Source organism: Conger conger, chromosome 2 (genome assembly GCF_963514075.1).
Source record: "Conger conger chromosome 2, fConCon1.1, whole genome shotgun sequence".
NCBI lineage: Eukaryota > Metazoa > Chordata > Actinopteri > Anguilliformes > Congridae > Conger > Conger conger.
This window is the reverse complement of record NC_083761.1, coordinates 25726636-25738852: the sequence shown is the minus strand read 5'-3', so window position 1 is coordinate 25738852 and position 12217 is coordinate 25726636. Positions and strand designations below refer to the sequence as shown.

General features: G+C 42.0%; 1 protein-coding gene across 1 annotated transcript in view; it reads right to left on the bottom strand.

The window, feature by feature from the left end:
* Positions 1–6667: 6667 nt before the first annotated feature.
* Positions 6668–12217, bottom strand: part of atrnl1b (attractin-like 1b) — a 143122-nt gene continuing 137572 nt past the window's right edge. Inside the window, exon 29 of the mRNA XM_061230943.1 lies at positions 6668–8292. Within this exon, the coding sequence (XP_061086927.1) occupies positions 8168–8292 (125 nt within the window). The 3' untranslated portion in view covers positions 6668–8167. The remainder of the gene's footprint in view (positions 8293–12217) is intronic.

Genomic DNA, 12217 nt, shown 5'->3' with positions numbered 1-12217 from the left:
TGTCTGCCTCCAACAATCATTCCAAAGTCACTGAGATCACATTTTTTCCCCATTTTGATGATTGATGACCTGTATCTACATGATTGTATGCATTGCACTGCCGCCACACAATTGGCTGATTAGATAATCGCATGAATAAGTAGGTGTGTGCTCAGTGAGTGTATATTCAGTACACTGATATTCTCTGTAAACTACATATAGCATGAAGTAATTTAATAAGTTGTTTCGCGGGACTGGCTGCAAGAACAAGACATGCCAGCTAATTTTGACAGCTGTGCTGTACAACCCAAAAAAGCATCGAGGTCTTTTATGCTTCAGTTCAAAATAGGAAGGGCTCCATTCAGTTGAATGGCACTTGAAATACAGGGTAAAATTTATATCAATTACTATTATTTTGCAGGCAAAAATGTGTTAATAGTGAACCTTTCTTCGGTGATGATGCAGTTGGCTTTTAGTTGCAGCAGGCAATTTTAGGCTGTGTGAAGATTTCTTTTTCTCAGCAACAGGGACTGTTTTTTTCTCCCTTTCCCATTGCTTTGCCAAAAGGTCAGACTTTGTGTACTAGATTACTGACCAGGTGACTGCATTCTGTTTCTCTGTTAGGTATTCTTTTACAAAATGACCATCAGCATCCTTGGGTGATCTTCCGAGAACAGACACAACCGGGCAACGTAATGAAAAATGAAGTCACGCCATTACATAAATCATCTCATAGCAGCAAAGTTAGACAGCAATCGTGATTTACCTCTCTCAATCGGTTACCTGCGCACTGCTCGCATTTCGACCTGCACCACAAGTGTTCCCTTCCGATACAATGGCTGTGTCTCAAACCAAAGACAGTTGCCTTGACGCCTCGTGGCCTTCCCGCCTGATTAGTCACTGTCCTTCAAAGGCATCTTCGAAGGTGCATAGGCACCATGCCAGGAGAAGCACTTTGAAGTCAGAAAGACATCAAAGTAACGCGATTGCGTGATGCATGATTACAAGCAATTTAGCTGGCTAGTTTATGGAAAGATCACAGGGGCTTAAAAACATTAAATACGTTATTTCAGTGTGTTAAGCAATTAAAATGTATTTTATAAAATATAACTACAAGAAAAATCAAGCTTGCTTTATACTTGCACTTGTAGACACTCTTTTCTTGTAGACACAGTTCTTTGGTTCTGTGCAAACTCGGGCACTGTTTTCAGCTGCCATTAATTTGACGGAAGTAAGAAGGGTAAGGATAATCGCAAAAAATTATGGGATAGCCTACCCAGCAACGGATGCATCGATGCTGCCTTCAAGATTGTCCAAATGAAGGCACCTTAGAAGGCATCATTTTTTGCACACTTTCAGATGGGACAACACTCGATGACTTCCTGCATTAAAATACAGCCTAAGACCGTAGCATTTTTGCTGTTTGAGTTGCAGCCAATGCCTGCACAATTCTCAGCTGGTATACTGCTGAAGGAAAATAAGTGGTGACCAGACCTGGGCCAAATACACAATTGCTTTGAATTCACATCCTTTTCTGTGCTCGCCTTGCCTTGTGCAACTTTTTAATATTTTTTATTTAAACTTCTGCACAATATAATATATATAATATAATATATATATAATCAACTTGCAGGAGAGGTAAACCCCAGGGCACTTATGCTTGAACCTCACGTAAAAAAGTGTATATACATTATTTTAATTGAAGGATACAAAGTGAGGCAGTGCATTATGAGCTGAGCCAACAAAGCCAACTCAGAAGCTCAGAAGGCGGGGTTGGAGTTGGTTTTTGAGTATTTCATTCAGGTGCCAATACACAATACAAGCTTAGTAAAGGTTAGAAAAGTATGCAAAACAATTACGTATTTGACCTACTGCTACTGGGTATACTAGTTTTCATTATTACACACAGTTAACTTATCACACCTGGTTACCTGGGTCTCACTTGGGTGCTGATTTTAAGGAGAAAACAAAAATGAGCAGACCCTATGGCTTTCCAGGAACGAGGGTTGGAGACCACAGACATATGAGTGTATGAAACGCTCCTCTGACCCAGAGAAATCTGGAGAATGTAATTTAGTGCTTCTACCGTTGTTAGTGTGGTGTGTGCCAAACAACTGATAAAATATCAATAGCCATTAATTCGCCGTCTCCCCCCTCCCACCCTGGTGGTGAAGCATTTCCCAACACACCTCGCACAACACGATCAGCAGCAGATTGATTTGGTGAACATCACACAAACGCAGTCATGCGGCTGATCTGGAGAAATTTGCCATAACGTCGGTGATGGGACATAAATCAGCTACTGTGATATACAGGCCCACGCCCTTCAGCAGAGGTGGAAAATCCAGGTCCAGAAAAAGCAAAAGTCCTCCCCAGGATTCAGTTCCAATCACCTGGATTTGTTAATCAGCACAATACTTCAACCAAGAGGTAGAACTAATTAGTCATTATGCCTCTCCCAAACAGACACAAACCTAATTGAGCTGTGATATCATATGCTGGCCTTTTTTTCTGAGCAAAAACTTTTTAGGGCACCGGTTTCGTAACTCAATTCAATGGGATAACTTTTCAGTGAGACTTCACCGCAAGTGTGCATCTCTCATATTCATATCCTCATTTCAGTTATGTGAGCCATGAGAGAGGACGAGGAGACGGCAGAAACTAAGGGGTAGGGCTCATAAACACACTGAGATGAGAGATAACAGTCAACTGCAGAATATTAATTGAAAAAAAATAGTGAAATAAATGTGTATCGGGATTCTTTTTATAGTGTAGAAGCGTTAAACTTGTTTGGCTTTAACTTTAAATCTACAAATGTCCACCAATTTCTGTAAAATAAATCCACTATGGAATTCATAACACAAACGTCCAGGTATTTGTATATTTGTAACATACAATTATTAATATTTAACATGTTGAGTTTCGGGTTGGATGAAATAGAGATAAAACCAAAACCAAAAGATAAATGAAGGAACAAATGCATGAGCACACGACCCAAGCACAGACAACAGTCACGGGTGGAAACACCGATACACGTGTGATTCCACTGAGTTTAAAAGAAGATGGCTGTATGAGCTGTCAGGATATCCAGAGAAGGGCAGAGGGCACACAGCTCCATATTATTACGGGGCTCAAAGGTGGCTGGAGAATACCAAGCAGCAGTGTTGGATTAAGAGGTGGGAGGAAACTACACAGCTGCATGTCAGTGCAGGGCCACGTTCAATCAGAAAACGTCGAGCTACGGTTTACAGGTTGAACAAAATGATTCCTCCCAATGGCGTGCAGCAGGCTTTGAGGTAGGTTTTCTCCCATTGTGTTGAGGGTGTAGCAATAATGACATAGGCATATGTTTTACAGCCTGGAGAACGTATGACTGACCTCCCCAGACGGCATAGTAGCAAACCGCATATACGTCAGTCTGCCCACGATTTGCAACAATATGCTCAACACACCACCATTTCATGTGAGATGAGAACATGAGAGGTGAGAAATCTGATTTGCTCAGACAGTACTGGTGATCATGAAAACTTTCATTAAATGTAATAAGAACATACAGTTGTGTTCAAACAAATAGCAGTACCTTTAATAAAGTGAATAAAGTAACAGCTTTTAGTTCCATATTTCAAATGTAGTGGAAACATCACACATTCAATTCCAAATCAAAGCATTAACAAATGTTATCAAGTCTGCGTTATTCTTTTACAGGAAGCAAAGAAAAGGATTTTTTTTTCTCTCTTCAAACTCAACCACTTACTGTATAAAATGAAGACATTTTTCAAGATTAAACTTCACTTTAAATTACTGAACTAATATTTAGTTGCTAAGCATTGTTTTTCATAACTGCTGCGCATCTGTGTTGCATCGAGCCACATATGGCACCTAGAAACGGGTATTTCAGACAGGATGAACAAACTACATTCCACAGTTCCTGTGAATTTTTGGGTTTTGCTTCAGAAACTGCATTTTTTTAATGTCACCCCACAAATTTTCAATGAGGTTGAGGTCGAAGGATTGAGCTGGCCACTCCATTACCTCAATCCTTTTTGTCTGGAACCAAGTTGTTGCTCGCTTACCTGTGTGTTTGGGGTCGTTGTCTTGTTGAAACACCCATTTCAGGGGCATTTCTTCTTCTGCATACGGCAACATAATCTCTTCAAGTATTTTGATGTATTCACCCTGATATATGAACCCAACATCGTAGTATGAAAAACATCCCCATACCATGATTTTTGCGCCACCATGTTTCACTGTCTTCAGTGTACTGTGGCTTGAATTCACTACCCAGGGGTAGTCTGACGTACTGTCAACAACCACTAGACCCGAAAATAACAATTTTACTCTCATCAGTCCACAGAATGTTACGCCATTTCTCTTTGGGCCAATCGATGTGTTCCGTGGCAAATTTTAACCGATTCTGCACATGCCATTTTTTTCAACAATGGTGCTTTACGGGGGCTTCTTGCTGATAGCTTAGCTTTGATCAAACGTCTTCTGACTGTAACAGCACTTACCAGTAATTGTAGTCATCTTTGTTCTTTCTGGAGCTGATGAATGGCTGAATCTTTGCCATTCTGACTATTCTTCGATCTGTTTTAACAGTTGTAGCTCATATAAAAGAACACCTGCTTATTAATGAAACCTGTTTTTTCACAGAATGGATTCTCTAATCAGGCTCCACACTGCTATTATTTTGAACATGCCCCTTTCAATGAATTAGTCAATTACTCAGAACAAGCAGCGTGCATGTCATGACAGTTGGGTCTGTTGTTTTTCTATTACACTACTACAGCAACAAGTAAATTATTCGCCATGCAGAAATATCACTACTACTAATAACAGTGGTTCATCAGGTTAGTGATGTTGTACTGCTATTTATTTGAACACAACTGCACAGTAAATGTGTACAGAAGAGTATTCTTACATGAACTTCCAAAATTATACTGACATCCAAAAAAAGTTCCCATATCCCCATTTACAATCAAAGTGAGAAAAGGCTGGGAGCTACAACACCAGCATTGTAAGATTTCCCACAATCCAGAGCAGTCAATCACTGTGAAAACCTCCAGAGCTCACTCGCACACAATCACTCCCAGCTAAACTGCAAGTTACCCACATACTGACAGCAGGTCTGTGAGTTATTCATATGCTAACAGCAGGTCTGTGAGTTATTCATATACTGACAGCAGGTCTGTGAGTTACTCTCATACTGACAGCAGTTCTTTGAGCTTTACAATTCCAGCTCTGGAGCATTTATTATCATTAACTGCCATTACTCTCTGTCCTACCCAGAGTCGGTTCTAGGCACAAGGGAGAATGGTGCCATCCCTCCCAACAAATAGAGGGAAATCCATGTTGCGTCCATGACAGTGCCCCTGGTCCGTGACCCCGTCTAGGGTGGCAGAAGGGCTAAAAGTCTGGAGCCATGACTGCTTCTACCTGAGGAGACTGTAGCACTGCAGAACAACGTTTTCAGACAAGTGATTATGATTACACTGGTATAAATCTAATTGCTCATCTATCGTGAGCTGAGAATTTAAAGCGTCTGACTTTTTTTTTTTTTTTTTGGTGTCATAAATATGTTGTTTATAGGACACTAAATATATGTGTCAAGTTTTATACAAAAATACCGTCTAAAAGTATGAGGAAAATGCCAAATTTAGAATGTTGTATCTGCTTGGAGCCCATTCACTTCAATCTTTGAAGCTCAATAGCTCAAAACTGCTTAGAACCTTCTAATTTTTAGCTAACGCTGTATCATCTATCTATGCGTTCGCACATTATTTCAAGGGCAAATCTAAACTTTGACATTGGTACACTACCCATCAAAGGCACAGTGTTTTAGGAGAAACTTAAGATTGTGTTGGACAGTTTCTCAGTTTCAGCAGTTTCCTGCTAAATTGGGTAGGAACCAGACCTGGGACAAACACGTAATCGTTTTGGATTTTGATTGTTTTCTGTGCTTTACTGAGCTTGTCTGGTGTATTGGAACCTATGACATATTCTCAAAAAGTGCAGGCTCAACTGGACCAGACAAGATCAATCGAACACAGAAAAGTATTTGAATCCAAAAACAATTAAATTACATATTTGACCCAGGTCTGGTAGAAATGCAACCATTATCTTAATATCATAAACATGGAACTTCGGAGGGAATAATGATGTTTTAACCTAATCAAGGTGACAAAGAAAAAATATCAAAACAAAGACAAATACGTGTAGTCAACCAATGGAAAATGTTGGTCCTGGATTGCCCGACTAAATCAGGCACAGGTATGAGCTATGGATAATGAGTTATGAGGTATGCATTATAAGTTCATAAGTATGAGGTAGAAAGTCCGAGTTGTAAATGATGAAGTATGAATCACATCAGAAGCTACGGAAGGTAATTCAAGGACTTTGAATACTGTCGGGAGGAACACGTGTGCAACTGTAAATTAGTGTTTCAGTTCAGAGCCTCCAGTAAAAGCATCAAAAGCAAGACAACGATGTCACGGTCAACGTGAGAAGAACATTAAATACTGGCCAATGGACACCAATGGAGACTGGAAAATAATTACAATGAAAAGAAGGCCAACTCCAAGACAAGAACGCAAGAGACAGGCAGATGGACAGATCCATGAGCTTCAGGATGCTCTCGTACCCAAGTATGATTTTAGTATGACACTGAAGGTAAAATGAAAACCAGAAATTTCTTTTTTTAAGATGGAAATTTAACACCGATTCCATATTTTATTGTCCCACCTGTCTGTTCAAATCTGAAACACACTGCAGATTCGTGATATGTAACAGAGGATAAATCCTTTCTTTATTTTTATTTTTATGGTTCGTTTAAAAAAATAGTGACTAACACATACTGTAGGGGTTTTATCATAACCTTAGATATGACTGCAGGAGGGAGGAGCATGCATCTATTATCATCCTTTAGTAAAAACCAACAAACAAAACAAATCGTAAACCAAAATTAACAACAGAAAGCATAAACACTCAAATTGTATTTGTTCTTCACATTTGGGTTGAGACTCATTTGTTCTAACCTGCGCTTTCTCACCAAAAACACACGCAGACACACACACGCAGACTCACGCATACACATACACATACATACACACACACACACACACACACACAGCTGCTAGAGACAGGGTATCGCCACACCCATAGCTACACTTGCTTATCAGGGGTACAGAACCCCTTTCCCGTTGCTGGCTGCAACACCAACATGGAGGTGCATTAGACACCCTTACATGAGTCCCCTTGCCATTTCAGTCATCTCTAGGGGGCAATAGAGAGCAGGGTCCCTCTTTTGTAGGTGCATTGGGTTTGTGACCTGGAGACACTCCTGTGTGTCCCGATTCATCTCCCAAAGCGGCGTGTCCCAATTAATCTCCTACAGCGGCGATTCACATACAGCGACATAAAACATACGGATTAGAGACCATTAAAAACAGAAGTGTTCTTACACCGTACCTGGCCTTTAAAAAACAACATGCTTTTCCAGTTAGGCAACGCCTCACAGACTCTCTCGTTCGCACTTGCTCTCACACACTTGGCCACACACACACACACACACGCACGCACGCACACACACACACGCACACGCACGCACGCACACACGCGCTCATTTAACTCTCCAGTTCCAGCACAGAAAATAGTCTTGAATTCCTTTTCTGTTCCTGGCGTTCCCACGCCAACCGTGCAGCAGCAGATCCCTCAGGAGATTGGTTTCAGCGCACTGTCCTTCAAAGGCAGCTGGGAGCCAATCACAGAGAGGAACTGTCCCTTAAAGGCTGTCGAGAGCCAATGGCAGGGAGGCACTGTTCCTCACAGGTGCTGTGAGCCAATCACAAAGGAGTACTGTGGGACCGTGGGAATGGGGCGGGGCCAAAAGAGGTGGGGAGGAGACCGAGGAGATACTGGAGGAGAGGAGAGACACAGACAGAGGGGGAGAGGCCACCATAGGTGGGGTGGGGAGAGAGGTAAATTAGGCTGGGATTGGGAAATGAAGGCGGAGCTTATAGCAGTTGATACTTTCATCCATTTGCAGGAGCGGATGAAAACTGTCGATACGAAACAGTGTTCATTTTGTTTCGCTAAAAAATGTTGGTGCAGCACAGCTTCGGTATGGTCCGAAGCCGTTAGAGGCGCTGTGCGGAGAGTATGGGCACGGTCGGGGTTGTGGGTGCGGGGTTCAAACGCACGTCCCCTGGTGCGGCGCAGGGAGCTGTTTGCGGTTCTTCAGGCCGGAGCTCTTCTCTTTGAAGTCCATGGGTTTGTGCTGCGACGTGTCGATGAGCGCGCTGGCGATGGCGATGCCTGTGAACACAGCACATAACACACACACCGGATTTGGTTAGAGGAGCAGCCAATAGCCTCGTGGCTAAGGTGCTTGACTGGGACCTGGAAGGTTGGTGGTTGAAGTCCCAGTGTAGCCACATTAAGATGTGTGCAGCTGTTAGGCCCTTAAGCCTACATTGCTCCAGGGGGGACTGGCCCCTGCTTAGTCTAATCAACAGTAAGTCGCTTTGGATATAAAAGAGTCAGCTAAATAACTGTAATATAACAGTTACAGACATAGGCAATTCAGGCACAAAAGAAACTAACGAAAGAAAATACCCAACCACAATTTGATTCCTCCAAAAATAGTCAGAAGAAGGTTCCAGCAATAGAACAGTTGTGACATTTGCGACAGAAGTGACATTTGTTGAGGGTGTTGGCAGTTTCTGAACTTGTAGTTGTAAACAAATTTGACTCAATCCTCACTTCATTGACACACGCACACTCACACAACCACACACAGACACACACAGCAACTGCATCACTGTAGGGAGTGTGTGTATAGTGTGGATCCACAGAGACTGCAGTTCTGCAGAGAGTGTGTGTGCTCCACAGTTTAAAAACACAAACAGATATCTTGATCAACTCTCTGGCCCAGGGGAAGGAAGCTGAACAACAATGCTAAATATTAAAATTAGTTTTAATGTTCTGAAGCCAAGTGTTATTTGCCATCTAAACATGAAAAACATTAATTAAGATAATCCATTACACATGCGCGCGCACACACACGCACACACACGCACACACACACACACACACAAAAGCTTTCATATGTATTCTTGAAATTCTTTTTTATATTGTTCATTACATATAAAATAAATGGTATTTACAAATGATATATAGACACACGCACACAGAAAACCAAACCATAGGACACATTACACGCACACACACGCACACGCACACAATGGTGTACCAGAAATGAGCAGTGGCACATGCGAGGAGCTCAGCCATAATAAAAACAACAGCACAGGCTGACCGGTTCTACACCAATCAATACTCCCATTTCACAACACTCTCCCACACAAGGTCAAGGACATGGAGCTGGAGCAATCGCCTGGCAACAAAGCAAACACACTGAGCTACAGTGTCCATGGGAGTATTTATAGATATACATGCAGTAATGAGGGAGGAAGAGAGGAAGAGAGAGAGAGAGAGAGTGGGAGAGAGAGAGGGGGGGAAGAGAGAGAGGGGGAGGGGGAGAGAGAGAGAGAAAGAACGAGGGAGAGAGAGAAAGAGCGAGAGAGAGAGAGAGAGAGAGAGAGAGGGGGGGGGGAGCAAGAGTGTCTGCACTGGGGTTATCAGCAGTCAGGCAAACGTTCCTTTCGCTCATTTGATTGATCTTTGAGACAATGAATTTCAAGGTCACTGTGTTGTAGGGTAACTAGTTTTGATTACTGCCATTGAGACCCAAGCAAAAGATTTTCGGTAAACTTGCACTGTACACATAACTGAAGTAGCCTGCTCCGTTTTAATCATGTGGAATGCTGTCTGTTCTGTCTCTATCACTGGCTCCCCCTCCCCAAAAGACTACACTGAGAGTTCATTACTTGGGCTTGGGAAGCGCTTCCCAGCATATGAAGCGGTAGGATACTGATGGACTGGGTGCCTTCCAGGGGCCATTGCGCCCTCTGCCTGGAGAGGGAGCCACTGTGGACTGTGGACTGAAACGAGGCAGGCGTGGTGAATGGGAATCCCCGCCCGGAAGAAGCGAGATGACAGAACGCCTTCTGTCATCACTCAGGTCCGCTGAACTCTAACCAAAACGGGGTTCTTGGAGGTGAAACTGGCAGTTCCCCACCGTGTCCGGTCAAGTCCCTGTTCCTGCTTTGAGCGGAAACCAATGCGGCGCGATTTGGTTTTGTTACGTGGAACACACGTTTCTTGAAGGCGCAGATTGCAACTGACTGTATTTAACTATTATTTATCTACAAGTATCGCCTCCATTGTTAGTTGCTGGATTTGTGTGTAACTTAATACACTCCTTAATTTTAATCTGCTTGTGACTTGTTGATTGATCCATCAGGTTGCTCTGCCCATCAAAGAATTTGGCAATTTAATTGATAATTGATAATTAATAAATGTATTTTACACATTGGATAAGTGAAGGGTTTTAACAGTTGATGTGCTTGTGTTTGGTATTCAGAGTGGCAAACGTTAAACGAGGGTGTTGGCTGTTAAAATAGATGGATTTGGAAATTGACCATATTTCACCTTAATGAGTTCAGGGGATGAGTAATTACTGTAATTTGGTTCCATACCTTACAAGCCATGGAACCAAAAATAATAGATATATGTTCAATATAACCTTCAGTGCTATTTCATATCATTGTGAGCAGACAAACAAATCAGTTTCAGATTTACTACAGAAACACCCACTGCTGAATGCTAACCTCTGACTTGGTAAAGTTGGTTAAAGCAGACATCTATATATTAAAATCAAGAAAGGAAACCTGAAACCTATATCACCCTTGGTTTGGCAGGGAAGGAAGTGACATCACAGTGATGTTACAGCTGAGATTGTGGAAATTGTCTGACCATTTCTGGACAGATGTACGCATCAAGATTCAGACCACATCTTCTAGCCTTAATTTCACAAAGCCACTTGAAGACTGACACACATGCAGCAATCTCAGTAATTTCAGCAAGCTCCAGGAAAGCTTTTGAAAAGACGCTTTGAAAGAACTCAGGTGGGGGAAGTTTTCGGGTGACTTTTAGACTCGCAAGTTCTCCAAAGTTTGCAAGCTTCAAAAACCTCCAACTTCTAACCTCCTCTGGGAGACTGGGAGAGCAGTCAGCACTAATAAAATTGAGCTTGGAACAGCAAATATAATTTGCATCCATCACTATTATTAATTCATAAAAAAGCTGAAAGCATTGCATGCAGTTAATAAAAGAATGCCTTGCTGGGAGCCTGGTAAAGCCAGCAGCTCGACGTTTTCATGGCTCTGTTCAGTTCAAAAGACACCTGAACAAAGACCACAAAAACATTAGACATAAGAAAGTGATCAGCCATTTTCACAATAAAAAAAGTACCAGTTTCTTTCAGGCAAAAGGTTCTACAGTTGAACAAAATAGTTATTATTGAAACCTGCATTTTAAGGCAGTGAGATTGTGTGCCTACTCAGGTTTCTATTTATCAAAGTTATCACTCTAAAGAGGTCTTCACAAAGCCAAGACGTCATGTGCAAACCAAAACACACTCAAACAAACACACTCCCTGAACAAAACCTAGTGGGAAATGAATAAAACACAAACACTCTCACATTTTAAAACAAATATGAAAGTGCATCACAATGTTTTAACTGTGCATTTCAGTTCAAAGTTTGGTGATGTGTATTGGATAATTCACATTAAAAACAGACGCTGCATTAAGTTCAGGTCTCTCAAGTATAAACGCAGCCTTGGATATTCAAGTTCATTTTTCATGTTTTTGAGCTTTCGATTTGTGTTCCACATTGATTCAAGTAAAATAATCGCAATTTTGGTAGAAGTGTGCAAATTTGAGGATCAAACTGTATCATTATTAAAGGGACATTGCTAAACGTTAACACACAAAGAGCTGACAACAGGAGGTGGGAGGCAGGGGGTTGGGCTCTGGGGGCAGGGTGAGGGACTTCAAAAAACAAAAAGCCTTAGTCATTGCTCTTTGTGAATGTTTTGTGGGTGCCTTAGATACTAAAACCAGGAAGAGAACGCTGATGCGTGTGGACCTTTAATATTTAACACGCTCACACACCCTCACCGCAGCTTAGGGGAGACCAAAATGTGCTTCATTTAAGAGACCGAGGTCAAGCCGTTCCACTGTGTTTCCTCATCTGTTGCTTATGGACAGGACTCTCCAAAACTGTGGCCACACTGCTCAGTTCAGCCGGTTCCTCAGTGGCCTTCTCCCAAGTGCCTT